General features: G+C 37.8%; 1 protein-coding gene across 1 annotated transcript in view; it reads right to left on the reverse strand.

The window, feature by feature from the left end:
• LOC108577456 (UPF0676 protein C1494.01) overlaps positions 1–19,672 on the reverse strand; it is a 26,038-nt gene that overhangs the window by 4,565 nt on the left and 1,801 nt on the right. The window contains exon 3 of the mRNA XM_017940610.1: positions 2,525–2,640. Within this exon, the coding sequence (XP_017796099.1) occupies positions 2,525–2,640 (116 nt within the window). The remainder of the gene's footprint in view (positions 1–2,524; positions 2,641–19,672) is intronic.

Here is a 19,672-nt window from a genome sequence, read left to right on the forward strand (position 1 = left end):
ACTGGCTTCCTAGCTATTATCGATGTTGTAATATTCCTCTTGTGCAATGTTTGATAAGGAATTACAAAGGTATGGCCAATAATTCCTGGGGTTACGACGGAATTACCCGGTTGACTGGCTCTCCTTGTCTATCTGGAGAATTACGCTTGAAATCTGATGTTTGTGCAGGAATGACGTCGGGGATTTTCATAGATCTACTATAGGAATGTTGTAATAGGATGATTATGTTGATTAGCAATGGAAATTTTTCTATAGATTTGGTGTTTGTGTTATTTCTGGGAATGAGAATTTCTAGGGATAAACCTGTTTGATTCTTCGATAAATTAATTAATTTCTGAAGCAAAGTATCTTGGTAGATAGAATTGTTTTATTTTGCGTTGGTACCACTGACGCGCGTTTATAAAAAAAAACCGCTCGATTTATTTGTTTCCTCTTCTTCAATGAACAACTTCATTGGTCAACTTCTAATTAGGCTTCTAAAGTCGAGCCACTCTTAAGTAATGCTTCTTCATTCCACAAAGTGTTAAGCCGCTCGGATACAATCTATCAAGCGTGCCGAAAAACTTGTTTATTCTTTACGGAAAGAGCCGACGGTATGGCATACAGGTGTTCAACATTCTTTCCACAAATTTATTTGAATATTAATCATCGGATTCTTTCTAACTCGACACCGTATGATATCATCATTTTTCATCTTACAAGTCTTTATTTTAGAAAGGCGGATACATCCCGATTTAAAAAGATTTAAAATTTAAATTTTCAAATTTGAATTTTTAAATTTAATTTATAATATTGGACAACAAACATTTCCTTCAACGCTTTGGTTTTCAAAGTAGAAGTTCGAAGCCCGTTCCGCATATTCACTCCTTCCCAATTTCTGTCATCGAAGAGTGTAGCGTGCGTAGATACGAGCACGCGCGTGTGTATTTACCAAATGAATTAACGCATTGTACGCGAGCCGGTCATAGCGTAAAGATACGCGATAAATATATGGGCGTATTTATAGTGGAACATTAACGTCATAACCCCCGCGTGAATTATCTCGTGAAAATGTAACGAACCGTCTCTGCACCGATAACGCGTCTCCTTGATAGGAGGTTTTGGCGACGTCGGCAAGGTCATCGCGCGAAATCCATTTATTGCTTTATCTTCGAACCCTTGAATATTCATCACGATATATCGCCATAAACGAGGTCGATATCGTTTGTCGATACATGAACGATCAAGAATATACGCTCTTTCAACTCTCCCCTTTTTCCAAACGTAGAACTTAGCTTACACTATTCGTGCTTTTTGCCCTGACGAATTTTTCGTTGTACTTCGCCTTGACTCCTTTAATTCTGGTTCCATGCGAGACAGTAATTTTGTAAGTCAACCGAGGACACGAGTTTCGTTACAAGGTAAGACTTCATCGTGCGTGTAATACGATCAAATGCGCGGCCGTCAAAACTACTTGTCCCTATTTAAAGAGTTGTTTTAGCAACTGGATGATTAAATTTTTTTCCTCCGTAAAGTTCTTAATTAATTGGATTAGTTTTAAATTACAGCTATTTATTGTTTCAGAGGAATTTGAGTACTTTTATTATTACAGGGGAGGGAGAGGTTATGTTGCGTAAAGTTCGTTTCGTGAGGTTAGATGAAATATTTGAAACTCAAGAGGAACATGTTTTAATTAATCGAATCGAATAGTCGAGTAACTGAGTCGAGTGAAATTTGTTTCGCAAAATTAAGCGGTTGAAACCCAAGCAGGGTGGTGCTAGCTCCCGTTATGGAACAGAGTCAAGTACCCGAAATTCGAGTCGGGAACTTCTTTTACCAAACTGATAGAATGCTCAAACGTTGAATAGTCGATTATTTGTACAGCACTTTGCGATAACTCGATTACTCGAATACTGGCTCAAGAAACTTTACGAGATTCGACCGTTTCTGACAGATAAGTTTCGTTACAATCAAATTTATCCTCGGATAAACCATAGTTTACTTATACGACTACGTTTTATCAGAATTAGTCAATTTCATTACTGACATAGAAAACAATCTTATAGTAATAAAAACAAAATTTAGTATCGCGTAGCAAATTCAAATTGAATGTAAGAATACCCAAAAAATTAATAATTCAACTAGTAACCTAACCTCTACATCACGTCAAATATTTCGAGTCAAGCATATCCAGTGTACACAAAATACGAAAATTTCACTCGAAAGATTAACAATCTACCCCACGAATCGTGACAAGTGTTTTAATCGAAGCACGTCTAATACGTTCGAACAATTCGCAAGGAATATTCAGATCATGCAAACGATCCAGCCGAGCTGAAAACTTATCAAGGAGCTTCCGATAAATATATTCAAGGCGACCTTGAGTTTTGTTTCATCCAGTACTTGAACGACTCTACTTTTTAACTGGTTTCTTTAGCCCCGTCGTGGCTGGAGTGTAATTACGCGAGACCCCGGATGCGTGTAATATTCGAGTCGCTCTTTGATCCGGCGATTACGCGGAACGAGTATCGATGGAAATGCGTACCTTGCATTCCGGAATGCCGTGGTTGACGAGCAAGGCCAGTCCTTTCTCGGACAGCGCCCTTAGCAGCTTCGAAGCCACTTGCTTCACGACACCCTTCTGAGGACATCTCTCAGTCCCTGGAATAAGAAAACGGAAACAGTGAGAGAGATGGCGCGAGAAAAAGAGGGGGTACAAGGAAAGGAGACGCGAGGATTTCCATGTATATATGCTGCACTCGTTCGTCATGAAGTTGGCTGTTAAGCGTCGTTTCGATTGTTACTTCGATTAGATTGAGATCTTCAGTTCGATTCAGACAAATCTAACGCGTCTCACAGTGTCAAGAGCCACTTGACAATTTTACATTCGAATTTCAACGATTCTCGAATCACTTAAGTTGTTTATGTTAATAATTGAGTTTTTAAATTACTCGAATTATGAAAAATTCTGTAAATGTCAATATTTGAGAATCGACTTTCTCAAAACTAACCTCACTCGTGACTATGACAATAGCCTCTTTCGCTATGAAACTCAACAACAACAATGTGCCGTTCCCTCTGTTCCCTGTCAATCGTGTATATCGATCATTTTTTTCATTGATGGATTACTACTCATTGATAGACACGCTGTTATCAATCGAATGCAAAAAGATGAGAACGTTTTTCTTCTTCGTCGAACGACACCGATGAGGAGAGATTTCTTGACGTCAAGCGTGTCTCATCTTTCGTAGATATTTACGCATCCTCGTTTTCTTTGATAGACTGTTATTTCTAATTCCCGCAGCTCGTTATGAGCGTTGTCGGAGAGAAGAGGGAGGACGAAGTTTTTGGGTCTCGGTCAGGTATTTCGAAATTTCCGACGCGACGTTTGCACGTAAATCAGACTTTTCCTCGTGTACATAATATCAAAGGATTATATTAAACCGTGAATATTTTACGACGTTTCTCTTTATTAATTCACAGAATTACGTAGGTTATGTTTTTCAACATTTCTGAAATTATCAATTGAAATTCAATCCTATATTTTAATTTACGATTTATCTTTAACGATTTCTACATCTGATATGAAAATATTTTGCAAATGAGATTTTAGCATGTCCCTTGTTTGTCACGTATTAAAACACAAGCTGAAAAAGAGGGGCCATGCAAAGAACCGTTCGATAAGAACATCATTATATATTTATTCCTTGATAATATTACAGATTTTGCAACGTTCTTCAAAACGTGTATTTACGCGTGATTTTCAGTAGCACCAGTGATTAAACGCCCGTTAGCGATAATTGTTTCGTGACAACTATTTATAGAGATCAAGTTTCCGGATGATGAGTCTGAAGTTGTCGCGAAGAGCGTACAGGGACTGCACGCGTGGATAATGAAATTTTCACTTCAAGCGTGAAACTACTTTCGTAAGCAACTTTGGCTGAATGAACAACTCATAATGATGGACGATCGAATAAAATTGACCTGGCGGTACTTTGTACGATACACCATAAAATTTGGGATACTGTGAAAAATATAAAAAAAAAAAGAAAAGAACTATTGAATTGATATTTTTTCTTATTCAACTTTTTTTTTATCACATTCTTCAGTATAATTTTCAGCGTTGACAATGTTACTTCATTTTCAGATTTTTCGTTTACTATGTCTGAGAAAAAAAGTCACGGAGGAAGAAAGAAACTGTTTTAAATGCAGAAAAAAAAGGGGAGAAATTGCAGCAGGAAGAGTGACACAAAGCTTGGCTCTCGTTTTTCGCCAGATACTGATAAGAAAACGTTATCAACGGTTCACGCACAGATCCTGTTTCAACGCCATGCAGCGACGATTGCTTTCTCGGTGCTTCTTCACCTCGTGAGAACGTGATTTCACTTCGCGACACGGCAGATCGCGTAAAAATCCCAGGGAACGAACACGTTTCCTCTCGCATGAAACGCGCCACGTGTCGAAAAGCCAAACCGTGTCAGCCGGTTTCGCGCCAGGTGATCTCTTGTTAGAAATTATCAACGAACCAGCTGTTTCCATCACTTTTATCACAGTAAAACTTGCAGAACATTCTGCGTTAATACTGCGAAATTTCCTTCTGCGTTAATCTGATGATTCTTTTTTTTTTAACATTAATCTGATAATGTCTGAGGGACCTTAATTCAATTTTTGTTTTCAAAATCACGTAAATGTTTGTACAAATCACTTGTCTCATTGTAATCTCTACGTGTAGCGAGATTTAGTCACTCTTTAAATTGTTCTTGCAACACAAATGCCTCTTTTTAGAAATCAAGCTTTCAATCTATTACGCAACAACTCTTTTTTTTATTTTTTTCCTGTCTTCTGTATGTTGTATCTGTTATCGAAGAGTGCCTACATGTATGCAATAATAACAATTTAAAAGTAATAATTTAAAAAAATACTTATCAAGTGAATGTAATGAAAGCAAAAATGGAAGATTTGACTTTGCAAGCTGAATGAGAATTATTATTTGGGTTTGTCAGACATCACCAGACTGACTCAGGGTTAAATATAAAAAGAAAAACACTTTATTCAGCGTAATGAATGTTTTAAAATGACAATGTCCATAGCCAATATGTGACACGAGGAAAAATGCTGGCCTTGTGGAACTTTCATCGCTGTAATTTGTCCAACGTGTACGACACAGATAATTATCTTCGAGGACTTGAACTTTCTCTGTTTTCCTTGAAGCCTCTATTATCAATTTTACAGGAACATAGAGAAAAGTGTTCTTAGAATTTTCAAGTATAAAAGTTGTGCTTTAACATTTGAAAAAAAAAGAAAAAATACTCGAAAGTTTCTAACCACAATCATCTGTTTTCAGTTCGAAGAAAGAAATCGTTTCGACGTCGAGAACCAACGTGATTCGTGTTTCAAAGCGTGTCTCTCGACTTCTGTGTTTCCTGTTTGGTTCGCTATTTCCGTGACACCTCGATGCCAGGGAGATAAAGAAAGGAAGAGAGGAAGGCGCGTTTCCATGTCCTCAAAAGATCGCCGGGCAATGAGCCAATGTTGTAAAAGTTGAAACTACGAACAACTCTTTCAACACTTACACGACACCCACTTATCGGTGTTTTATCTGCATGTGAATTCGATTCACGGAAAAATCTATCGAATCGTTACAATATTTCACGGAAGGGGAATTACCGGAAAGTTTGCTCGAAACGTGTTGTTGAATGTTTTGTTGAAAAAATTCCAGATAAGATTTCGCATCTTTTTTAAAACTAAAAACTTTACAAAAAGAATATAAAAATTTATTTATTTTCTATTCCAACAAATTGATACTTTCTAACACGGTGTTTCATTATTGAGAAATGTTAATTAACTTTGAAGATTTCATCTAATTTTGACCTGACTATTTTTCTTTTCTTTTGTAAGTTGCTCGAATAAACAACGCGAACAGCGTGTTATCGAAAGTTCAATTAAAAAAATTATCAAACGGTTGCGAATTTTTAACGACGTATAAAAAGAAAGAAAAACATAAGTTGCGTTATTAAATAATTACTAATTTGTTTGCCGCGCTCTTAATGATCCTTGCGATCGCGAACTTAATGCTTGGGTGATACTGGACGTATAAATAAAGGAATAATTGATCGATCATCAAGCGAGGATTATTCAGCAGCCGGTGGAATTAAAAAGTGTAATTGCCGTTCTTATATGTTAAGATCGAGGTTCTTAATTCGTATTTCCGGGAAAATTATTACTCGCTACATAAAACCACTTAGAATCGACTAAACATTTCACGCGGTTTAACCGTGCCTTTAATCGATTCTACTTATCGAAAACTTTATCTGTTATCGTCACTGGAGAAAGTCGTCATTAATTTCTGCGGTATTTTCTCGCGATTAAATCCTCACGGTTTTGCGGCTTCTTTGCGCGCACGAATTCTCGTTATCGAGATAATTGGACAGTTTTATTGCCGAGTTTAAGTTTCTGGAGATTATTACCGCCACGATTATCAGGACTTTGGACGCTGTTGATCAACCTCCAATTTGTGCCGCTAAAAATAATTCACGTTAATAAGCAAGATATTTGAGGAGAATAATGTTATATTTAACCCGCTTCTCTATATCCGTATCGTCTCTACAGGGTGTTCTGAAAGCTTCCAAAATAGACTTCCATCTGCATTTAATCCTAGAACATTAACATGGAGAATACAGTTATACCAAAAGATTTTTTTTTTCATATATACATAAATTTTCATTTTACATTTTCACTTTGAAAATATCATTAGGTTCAATAAATGTGTATTCGTTAATTTTTTTTAAATTCTAAACAATTATTAGAATTTCAATGTTAATAATGTTAGTAAAATACAAAGTACAAATATTAATTTTTGTACAGTGTGTTTCATGTTAAAATAAATATCACAAAAATTAATGTTAGCACTCCAGGGTTAAAAAACGAGATTACTCCCTAAAATCGATTTTCGCTTTTATCTTTTGCAATATATGTCTTTGGTAATTTTCCCTCCGACTAAATCACTCTTAGCCCGTCGTTCCCTCAGAAGCGAATAATTCCTCACATCTGCGGTAAACCGCAAAAATACCCACGACAATTATATCTGAAATTAATTTGTACCTGTGTGACAATACAGTTTACGACCTAGCTATTCTGACGAATATCGGGTATTCTAGAACTTTACGACTCTGTTCTTGAAGCATTCCATAAATTTAAAGGTCAGTTCCCTATTATTCAAATACCTGTCAAAGTCGTTCCAAAGGAAGCGCATACCTGAGAGATCAACCTCGTCGCAACGTATAGTTTGTCGAAGCGATATAGCGAGGTCGTAAATTAAAGCACCGAGCTTGTGTCATTTGTGAATTGATCTTTAAGATCCTACGGTCATTTGTGAATTGTTATTTAAAATTTCTGAAATGTACAATTTTTACAAAAATTTTTAAAATTTTCAATCTTTTGAAGTTTCTAAACTTATAAATTTCAAAATTTTACAATCGTTCATTAAAGATATATTAAGCCTCTTTTACCTCCAGTTCAATAGTAATTATCTTATTGGTAAAACTTAACCTGCAGTTTTTCAAATATTAGAACGAGAGGAAATTTTTTTAATTTTTAAAAGAATGGAAGTTGAAATAGAGCCAATTCTGAATTGGTATCAAATTAATCCTAAAAACGAGGCTCCAGTTGCTAATCTCCCTCAAACTACTGTTTTCACACCAATTTTACGATCTCACGCTATATCGATTCCCCCGACTATACATTTGATCTTTAATAGAGTATACCGAGGATAACGACCACGAGGAATTTGCATAGTGTTAGCGGAGACCTTGATACCACCACACCGCGTTATAATCCGCGAAATAGTTGGACAAACATCGTACCAGGACGCGAATCGATCAGTCAAGATATAATCCTGAAAGAAAATCTTTTGAAACGTATTGAAGAAACGTTCGACGTAACGGGATAAACAGCTCGTGGAAATGAATAATTGCCACGGGGCTACTAACGGGCTGTACAACGAACCAATGAGCGAAGCGTTTCTAACAGGGGAAGCCCCGGCACGGCGATATCGTTCGATCCGATGAAAAAAGAACAAAGGGACAGGAAGTGAGCCTTAGCGATTTCTATCTGCGATCTCTATCGCGACAACGCTCACATCCACTATTCACTTTGCTCCTTGTGTCGCTTTCTACTCTCTATGGCGCGAACAACAATCAGAAGAGTATCTTTTTTTCCTTCGTTTCTTCTTACCGTTGATTTATAGGTTATGTTGAAGTAGTAAAATAATGAAACTTCGACTTGCAAGGTTACGCGATTTATTCGTGCACGTAAGGTATGAAAATTGTGAAATAGAAGAATAGTAAACGGAGGTGAAATGATAAAGTGGTCTTTTTTCTTTTTTTTTTTACGACCGACGAGGTTAAGTTTTATTTATGGAAGTGAAAAAAAAAAAGTAGTAAAATATTTCACTGTATTTCTTTGTCTATCCGTGAGAATGTGTTTTATCGCGGAGAATAATGTGACTTAAATTGGTGCAATAACATTGAAAAGGAATTAAGTGGATTTTATTTTCCTTGTTGATTTAATTTTTCTTCTTTTCGACGAAATCGGAAAATACATTGGGAAATTGCCTGAAATGGATGTCGGGCAGGAAGAGTTTCGCGTTATCGAGCATCGATGGAAAGCGAAGGTGAACGTGAAACAATGAGACGTTAGATCAGGTGGTTACGTTCAAAGGTAACCACTAATTGCAATTGATGAATAAAAAATGAGCATCGCGACGCGATAAATTGGTTCGTCCAAGAGGAGAAGGACGGTTGGATTTTCGATTCCTTTAGCCACACGTCCATGATTCATTTCTTATGCAACATCGAGAGTTCGCGGAGTTAGGGGACCGTGGTAACAAAATTTTCACTTTTTCGATACAACCTACTGGCAAACATTCACAAATCGTTTTGTAATACCTTCCATAATATAACAAACAACTACATTCATTACAAAATCGTTCTTAGAAAATCTGAAATCAACGAATTTCAATTAAAACTATAGTCTGTTCATCTTCGTACTATATTTTTATTCTAAATTTTAATAAGAAAAAAATATAGTATGAAAACTACTGAAAACCGCTAAAAAACTAAAGCAAAGAAATGACAATGTTACACAATGTTAAAGTCCTTCGTACATCCGTCTCCCGGTAACAAACGCTACAAACAGAAAGACTGACTAACCGTATGCATTTCCATATTTGACCCATCTATTAGCGTCCGGCATAATAGAGGATTTCCGACAACAAATACGGTCTTAATCCGGAAAGTAAGCATGTTGCGCCCAGCGTGACTAAGTCCGCGTCAATTAGCATTAACGAGAAAATTCGCGCGACCCTCGTGTACGGTAACCCGTTCCGCGAAGATCACCAGCGACGAAGGCGAAGGTCTTTTGTCACATGCCGCCAGTAAATTGTTCCCTCCGCGGCACTCGATCGCGCGTGATCGTCGCGCAGTAAATCAACCGGTGGAAATATATCGCAAACAGAAAGAGCACGTGAGCGCCGCCCAACAGTTTTTCCATCGTTCGAGAGAACTCGGTTCACTCTTCGTTCACGTGAAGAACGCGGCCGGTATGACAGCGCACGCGGAAAAGCGGCACGTTTCGCGAACCTTCGATCGTAAATTATCGCTTCCCTCGGCGAGCGCGACACGTGGCTTATCGAGCAAGCCAGGATAATTTACGACAAGAGCGTTGATTCTATTGTCCCGTTTGCCGATTTCGCCACCACAAGTGATTGCAACAGATATCCTGGTTACTTGGACTGATTTGCCAGGCGAATCAATCCGTTTTATCTACTGATTTACTTTTGCCTCGTGCCTCATCGATGTATGGTATTTACTTAGGTAGTTACACACGTAACACAATTTCTTGGTACTCGATTCTATTTAATACGTTGTTCACTTTTTTACACTGCATTGAACACAATAAACGATGGTTCAAGCTTTTATTCTCTTTCAAGAAATTTCTTTTGTGTTAATTTTTTTTCGTATTATCGTTAGTGAGGTTAGGTTTCAAAATAGAACACTTGCACTTTGACGTCTATGCATATTGTTTTACATATCTATCTTTTTAGTCGTATTTTCTAAATGCTTTTTTTTTAACAGTCACTCATGAATATAATCTGTACTTTATTTTGAATATCGTCGAGTTAAAATTCTGTTGTGAATCGCCCTGTACATTCCACGAAAGAGCTCTAATAAACGTAGTAAATCTCTCGTAGAGATTTGATTTTCTTGAAATTCGTACAATAAACCGATAAAACTTCCAGACCTTAGGTACCAATGATTACGATACGTACGAAGGTAAACATCGTTAATTTGGGTGCATCGTTCGTAAAAATGAACGTAAAAAATATGTATCGCAGCGAGAACGTGTAACGTTTATCGAGCCTACGTATCAGCGATGACGTTAAAAACGAATAATTGCAGTAAGTGCGAGGCTATCAGTCAGGTGAACTGCAAAGTTGCCTTTATCTGTCGGAATAAATCGTGCTATTTTCTTGGACCGGTGGCAAATGGGATATTAAGAGGCATCGTTACTTGGTAACGGTATATTCGATCGTTCCACACTGGGCGAAAGTATCTGTGAGACTGCCGGTACCAGGAGAAACTAGCGAAAATTTTCTCTTAGTCGTGTGTGCACCCTAGAAACTGTTTTAAGTCGATATTCGATCGATGAGTCGAGTAGGAATACAGTGAAATTCTCGAGAGAACGTGATATAAATCGATATTTTACTGATATTGTTGGAATGCAATGCAACGGTATAGTTAAGGTTATGTTTACATGCTATCGATGATTTCCATATCCATTTATTGAACTTTAAATATTACAGGTGCAGTATCGGTTTCTTATAGTTTCTGTCATTCACGATTTATGTTTCGATATAAAGTACAATGATTCAGTTTTTAATGAAATGGATAAAACGGAAAAGGTAGGATATTGGATTACTATCCGTCATGCAACAACGAAACCTGCGAATGCAATTCCGTAAAGACGTCAGATTAACGTTCAATCTGCGATTTGTTTTGCAAAGTACACGTAAACTGCGCATTAAAAACTGCTAACGATATGGAAGTAATCAATGGTTTCGACAGCACCGCGATCGCGAGACATCGATAAAGTTCGTCATCAAGATGTACATTGATTTACAAAACGTACGATAAATCGTTGACATTAGCGCGAATCGTCGTCAGTTTACGTGTTTTGCCGCCAAGACGTATGGTGGCGTTCCTTGTTGCGTAACCGTCCCTATCGAAAAGCTCGCATCTATAACGAGGGGGAAAATGAAATATTCATATTTACGGAACTTTACCGAGTTATAAACCTGCAGTAGAATCACGTTCGATTTTATCTGAAGGCTTGATCGCTCCTTAGCGGGCGGTTTAATGTTGAGAAGAAAAAACAGTTTCGATGGAACGACAACGATAAAACACACGATCGCGACATACGATAACGGTACACGCGACTACCGTGTGAAAACTAACTACGTGCGCTTCAAGCGCTGTGTGACGTCGAAAGGCGGCTCCACCTTTCGATGGGTTCACTGTGAATACGAAATCCTGTTTCGTGGTTGCACGATGAATGTTTATTTCTTTTTTCATGTTCTTTTCAATACGTTACTTTCGTTCGGCTACACTCTACAACGACGTCACCCTCTAAAACGATCGTTATATGGAAACAGTGGCTTTAGGCGGTAACATTCCGATAATAAAATAGCAATTAGGGAAACGAGTATTAGACGGGGGAACGAATTGAAGATTTCCTGTTTGAAATAAGACTCGGTGCTTATACACGTAGAATAGCTTAACACATCAAGATTCGCGATTGGTTGAGCTCTCTACAAGGTATTAAAGAAAAGCTGAATAAAAATTTAAGCTTCTTCCTGATACAATTTTATCTATCAACATTTATTTATGAAGTTTTTTAAACGACGTGATATATTTACATCGTACGCGATGCAGGAATTAAAACAAGTAAGAGATAGTTATCGAGAAATAGGAGAAAGGCGTGGGATTTTCAAGCAAGGGACACGCACCATTATGTATCGAAATGAATGGCAGACATTACTAACACGTAGAAAAACATGACATTCAACCTTTCCATAGTGGTAAACACTTTTTCGTTAATTTCACTACATGCCGCTAAATTTTGATGTAACTGTTTTTATCACCCTGTATAAGACCACGTGTACGAGCGTCATAATGAAGAGTCGTAAAAAGCATTTGTTATTACCGTAACGATTTACAGAATTCATTACGTAATGAAACTCGCAAATGAAACCTTTTCAGCCATAATAAACGTATCTAATGAGTAAATTTATGATTAAAGCAAAAAGACATTAATACCGGCTTTCCCTTATTAAACACAAATGATACTGAAATAATCGTAACGTGAAAAAATCAGATAGGAACGGTAGCAGAATAGGAAGCAGGAATCGCTTTCGATTGAATTGTGATAACCGCAACGACCCAACTTTCAGGTAACACGAATATCTGTTACAACTAAAGCGCACGGTCGCAACGATGAAAGTGAATTCAAAGATTGCGATCTACATCATTCATTCGCTAATGTTTTAACCGCATACAAATAAGCCACGACTTCAGGGGCCAGTTTACAACACGGCGAACACGTTTTTGTGATTAACTGCCGACTGCATTTCACAATTGAATCCGGACACTGTATCGCGTCGCTCAAGAATCCGTTCCGTCGCCTCTCTAGAACAGTATTGTGGGGCGTTTCTATTGAGGAAATATGAGTCGCCCAGTCCAACGAACGCTTTTTTAGAACGACCGTTTCCTCCGATGAGTCGAGGTCGGTCATCTTCCCATTTCTAGTTAATTATAGGCGGTGAATCGCGACGTTCGCCCGGAGACTTTTGAACCGGAATTAAGCAAAATTATATTATGTACTGTTTATTTCACTGAATATTCGGATAATTTTTTGTTACTTTCTTTTTCTCTTTCCTTTTTAAGGATGAAATTATATTATTATGGTGTACGAAGGAAATCGGATAGAACTATTTAGTCCAATATCGTGAATACGAATGATAAGAGAAAGTTTTTTAAAGTATTACAGCTCTACTTTCTATTTTTCCTGTAAGATCAATACCGTTAACTGTAATGTAGAAAATCACACATGATTATATGTTGAATACAGAGTTGCACGATTGCGCGTTAATAAATTTATGAATCAATTAAACGATAATTAAGTTAGTGAAATTGTTATTCGATGAAACTATGACAGTTAAACGTTTCAGGAATGAATTATTCTCTAGTTTTTTTTTCTCTTTCTCTCGTATATTTATTCAACATCAACATTCATTGTCGATCCGATGAACACGTTACCAGTTTCTTTCGTAATATTCGCGTCTTGTAAATCAGCCAGGATTTCCAGGATTTCAATGGCGTTACTGTAGTTACGCGTAAAATGAGCCAATGAAAACCGGACTAATATTACGCATGCGCTCTCCTTGTTGACTAAATTTCTTATAATTTCCTTATTTTCCTCTGAACACTACGTCAATTACATCGAAATTCTTCGTACACTTTGCATTGTTAGATCGAAGAAATAAATCTCAGTTGAATCAATCCTGACGAAATTTACAAATCACTTAACGAAACATTATAAATAGACTGGACAATATGATTCCGACAATCAACCGGTGGTACGATCTCTCTATAAATCAGACGAAACGCAGACTTGCTTATTGTTTCAAGTGAAAATTTCGTCTTTTGCAAACGTTTGTTAAAATATTTGCAAATGACGCGTTATTGATCGTACGGTAAATGTTCAGATAAAAAAATATCTTTAGAGACGGTTCTCATGAACGTTTAGTTTCTTTTACTACTGTCTGGGGTATTTTTTTTTTCCTCTTGTAAAAAAAAAAACAAATTTGCTTCTCGCTATTTTGCACATTATTTACGAAACACGTTATTATTTCATACAGGAAAATGCATTCGCAATAATGCAATTAAACGAATCACTACATATTTAGACGTTCTGTTAGCGGAATATTTTAAGTATTGTTCTATTTGTGTTCACCTTGACGAGCCATTCGTTCGTTAAGAACGAAAAGGGAAAATTGATTGGTCACGGCAATTAAGAGTAATACGATGGAAACAATTGTTGCGCTCATTACTCTTGCAGAGATATTAATTTTTTCGCGTTATTATTTTTTCCATAACACGAGCACACGATTGGTATAACCGTCGACCTTGTTTACGTTCCATTCTTTGTTTCTGCTCGAAAGTATATAAGAACCTAACGCAATCATCGATTATCATTTCTTCTCGATCTTTCGACCCCAAAAGATGTCCCAATTTCTCTAATTTTTTCGTATCTCTTTCCATTTTTACCTCACCTTATCTTCTGTCACGATTATTTACCTAATTCATTTCATTTCTCACTTCTCATTTCATTCTTATCTATCTATGTATTTCCCTTCTCGATTTTTGCGATTCATTCTTATCTTCGCGAAATTGTTTAATAAATACCGCGACTTCTCCAGTAACACTTTTCACACGATTCATTTCGAACAATTACTTTCATTTCCTTGGAATGCAAATTCCTTTTAATGGCTCCTGTTTGTTTGCCGTATTCCACTTCCGGTTACCACTGCCTGTCGCAATCGGTTTCCAGAGTGGTCAATTGCATCCTCTACTTATCATTCAAAACAACAATTTCTCTAATACACGTACCGTGGTACACTTAACCTCAATTTGCACGATTACTATTTCACTTTAATGCGATTTCAGATACGAAATACTTAATAAATTGGAGAAATGTTTTGCATTACATTATAAACGGAATTTTTTAAATAGTACCATTTAATTTGTACTGTTGTACAAATCGAGAATTAGGTGTCACGTAAAAAGAAAGTCATTTGTAAGCAGTCGCCATTCTGAACTGTCAAACACATGATTTTTATATGATTCATATGAACAAGCAAAATTTGATTCTATCGAAAGTATAGATAAGAATTCACACGATCCTAGTCGACAACGTCATCCCATCCCGCGTCCATGGCAAACTGTACTTACGCAAGTACGAATTTTGCAACTAGCTGCCTACATGTTTTCTCTGGATGCCGGACCATCCCTCGCCTCGATCCCCTCGCATTCCGCGCCTCTACGAGACGCTCTAACACTAATGTGGAAACCTCGCGTGCCGTTTAAGCCGCCCTGGAGAATGTGGCTTGTGAAAGGGAAAAAATGGAAACAAAGAGATCTCGTCGCCACGAGGCGAATGCATTCGGTGTCGTGTGTGGTATTATTATCGTCCGCGTTGCGGTCCTCTTGTTACATGCAGCGTCTGGTAACCAAACAACATTTCGGGGTGGCATCTCTGTTTCAGCAACAAAAGTAAATAGAAAGAATTTATGGTGATGTCTCGAGCATTTGCCACCAGAGGGATTTTAAGAAATGGTGTTCTATTCTTGTTAAGTTATAGTTTAGATACTGATTCGATTTTGTCTTTTCTGTAGATTTTTATTTGTCTGTTTTACTGGCAAGTTTCACTGGTTAAAAATATAAAAGTGATTGTCGTTAAACTGTGGTGGAGGGAATAGTGCGCAGTGGCGCTTCTATGGAAACGTTTTGAAAACGCGTCAAGCTGTTTTTCCCGTTACGGACGCGAGCACTATCGACCGAATTCTTTCGTGATGAATGGGGTGGAACAATTAAATGCTCATTGGACTCGTTTCGGTGCAAAGAGTCGCGTGCTGTTCCGTAGATTGAGAGGTTATGTGTTAATAGAGGACTATGGGGGAAATTTCTTAATCAATGAAGTGTTCGCGAAACACTAAGCAATCCTAACAATGTAATAATAAATGTGGAAATAAAAAGAAAAATAAATTTGTACCCTTTCGCTGTTATTTCGTTGTTAGTATAAAATACATGAAAATCTTATTTGATTCTATGAACTGACTCCCCCTAATATGAAATAAAAGTCAGCACCTAACCTCAAAGTAATTACCTTTTATCACTTGCATTAAGAATATGCTCATTACGAAATCACGAGATGGTTGCGATTAATCTTACTAAAAATAGTAATATCGTTGATGAATAACCAACTCTCACCAAAGAATTATGAACAAGAATGATGTATTATGATCGCTAGACCGGGTAAGCAGCTGCGCCGAGTCATTTTCCCGGAGTTCGCTGATGCACCCAATAATTAATCTTAATGATGCATCCACGTAACGAACGAATGAAAAATTCACGTAGCTCGAATGTCTATTCTCGGGACTGGCGCATAAGCGTTTGCTTTTATCCATATCGTTGCATATCGTGGCCACGGGGAACAGGCACGTGTAACTGCGTGCACGCGCGAGAAAAAAACGCGCGCTGTTTCATCTGCGTCGGTACGCGCAGGTACGCGCATGCGCGTCGCGAAATAAACGTGTCGTATCGGCAATATAGTCAAACAGTATGAAAAGTGAACGGAAATCGCATGATTTTGTTGCACGACTCACACTGTTACGTCGCGTAAAAATATGTGGCTCATTCGCGAGAAATGTTTCATGTTGAAACACCTCTCAGCATTGTCTCGTTGACAATGTTACTGGTTAAAATACGCATGTGTCCCTCGATTTAATACATGCAAATATAGGCGCCAAAAAGGTGACACCTGAGTGTTTTATCATTGAAAACACAAGAATCTCTACAAGGTCGAAATTCCAAGCTTCGAAGGATAAATACGATAACGTGAAATTATTCTTAAGATCTTTGTTTCTAGAAACCTCGTTTCACACTTTTATTGCTGGGTAAGAAGGTCAATCTAATCATTCGTAGCAGTACTTGTTTGATAGAGATTTTTATACCACGACGTGAGTGTTTTAAATTCAAAGTAAAAGGATGTTTTTTGAGCTGGGACTACACTTCCTGTAATGGACGTTTAGAAGTCGATGTTTTTTTGCAAGATATCGAATCGACAGGGGTTTTTACTAGAGTTTCTGGAAGCAATGAATAAAAGTACCTTTAGCAAACATGACGTAATTCAGATACTTGGATTACACAACTAAAGATAAACGGTGAACAGAAAATCATCGAGCTGGTCAGAAGGAAACGTTTCGAAGAAGGTCGGAAGTTGACCGCGATAAGTCGCGGTGACGGTTACTGATGCAAGTAATCACGGCTATTAGTTATGGCTGCCTTCGTGCGATGAAAGTAAAATTGGGAACGCGAATCGGAACAAAGAGCGGAACAAAGGATGGTGTATCGTGAATAGCGAACAATTATACGCAGGGACGATCGTGCACAGCGATAATAAAAAATATTTTCTCGTGGTTGAAATTGAGGTTAAGAACGTAACACCGATTTCGCGTGATCGTTATTCGATCGTAGTTTCGTTAGAACAGATTGCACGACGCGACAGTTCAACAAGTGGTTACGGTCCAATAAGAGTATGCCAAGGTACATAACGTACTTACGTCGAACACTACACCTTTCTGACACAAAGAGATCACCGATGACTAAGGAGGTTCACCCAGGAATTTCAATTGACTGCTACACTCGCCACTATTTACATAATCAATGACTAACGTCGCCATTGCAACGATATATTTCCGCGTTGATCGTGATGTCGATCGTGAAACGATTTTGAAACGGTGCCTCTCTTTCGCTCGATGCCAGTTTTACCGTACGCAAGTCGTTGGCCTGTCGCCCAGACACAGAATATACACACGCGAGACGAAAGAAACGGCTGAACCGAACCGAACCGAACGAAGAAAAGGACGGAACGAGAAATGGTGGAACGTTTCGTGGTCTCGGAACGCAGATTGAAACGCGACTATCTTTTCATTTGCTCCGTACACGCCAATCCATTACACTCGACGTTGTTCGCAACAGGGAACACTTAAATCATTATCCAACCCATTTACAGTCACGAAGGCGCACGACATATTTCATTGGATTCGTTGTGTGCGCGTTTGTATATTTTATATACATTACTATCCAAAAGTTTCGGGTCATTGCCTTACTTTGTATTCTGTTAGAAGTTCATAGCACTCGACGTAGGATATTTCTACAACCTTCTTCTCAAGTACAGTTTATAGCTTGAAGACCATAAAAATCATTTCGTTTCCTCCAAGCAAATAAACAATCAAATCCTTGGACGCTAATTATACGCTGATTAGTCAATACGACGCGTGACTCCAAACTTTTCGACGGTAATGTATTATGCGTGTGTGTATACATAGTAGACACGTTCCTGTTTACCAACCTTCGCGATCGGTAATTTATCCACGCGACCATGAGAATCGAACCTTAGCTGAAAATCAACGACTTCAGTAGTAGACTCTCAGCCATGATGCCGGTCGTCGTTTGAAACGTGTTGGAAGGTCTAATCACGATGAATAATCGTTCACAGACCGAATACTATCAATATTGTATTTGACAACAGAACGGTTGCACAAGCGTCAATGCGTTTTATCAATATTAGCGACTGAACGGGTTGTTTCAACGCACGAGTTGTTTGACTATCCTTTTAGCCTTATTGTTAGAGCATAAAGGAATCGAAATACGACGACGGAGAAAGTGGATGATAAAAAGCAGCAACAATTAATCGGTGGTATTACGAGTATAAGTGAAACAGAGATAAAAAAGGGTTTTGTACTTGTTAAACTTGTCAATTCTTCTTTACTTTCACCAGTAATCAATTAAACTGATAAACAGACAAGAAAAGTCATTATGAATCATTATCGGGATTATATTCCGACATATCTTCCTAAACATCGAGTTTTTATATTCAAATCTACAATCCACGATAAATTAATTTCTGGATTAGTGCACCATTAAGGAATTACGAGATATTTTATTTTTCAGGAAGATAAAACCAGCGAATAAAGATAAAGGAGAACGTACTTAAAAAAATTTCTTTAAGTATAAATTAAAATTTAGATGTATATTTGAGAGAAATACTTTTTTAGTTTTGTCAGTAACATAAAAAATCTTAAAACATTATCCGGATATTCTTAAGAAAATGGTAGGGTAGTAAAAGATAATAAGAATCATTCTCATAAAGATAAATATATGTATAAGTAGATAGGGAATTGCAAGACACCCTGTAGGAAACGAGGAGGGCGCCAAGGGAGGGGCCCTTTTCTTTGTGAGACGGGCTCTGACCTCAACGGATCGTCGGGCCCGAGGTAGGCGCCTCCGACTGTGAACGACGAAGCTGTTGCTGCTGCTGGTTCGCTTGTCTGTCTGGCCAGTTGCCTGGCCTCGTTGCCAAGCAACCGTAAAAGCGTCACCCTCTGAATCTCTAAAATTCCTTCCACCGAATCGTTTCACCAAGAGCTCTGTCCACGCACGACGATCACGTTTTCCACGTGAGAAAACGGTCGCACTTAAAAATACACGCGAAAGGCCAACGATTTTGTATCCCGCCGGTATATATTTAGGAAAGTGTATATATAGAATATAATACGGTAACGTACGGGATCAACCGTTACAATCAACGCAGTTATTTACCATTTTCTTTATGTTGGCATTTAACGATTATAAAAGAAAAAACCAGTTCTGTGAGAGATAAAAGAAAAAAACCATTATAGTACGTGGATAGTAAATTCTTCCCAGGCGATTTTTTTCTTCTAACACGCACGGTCGATTGATCGGCGACCAATGTAACCATGAACTTTCGCGCGGAGTCATCATATCGAGTGGAA

The sequence above is a fragment of the Habropoda laboriosa genome, unplaced genomic scaffold, assembly GCF_001263275.1.
Source record: "Habropoda laboriosa isolate 0110345459 unplaced genomic scaffold, ASM126327v1 scaffold648, whole genome shotgun sequence".
Taxonomy (NCBI): Eukaryota; Metazoa; Arthropoda; class Insecta; order Hymenoptera; family Apidae; genus Habropoda; species Habropoda laboriosa.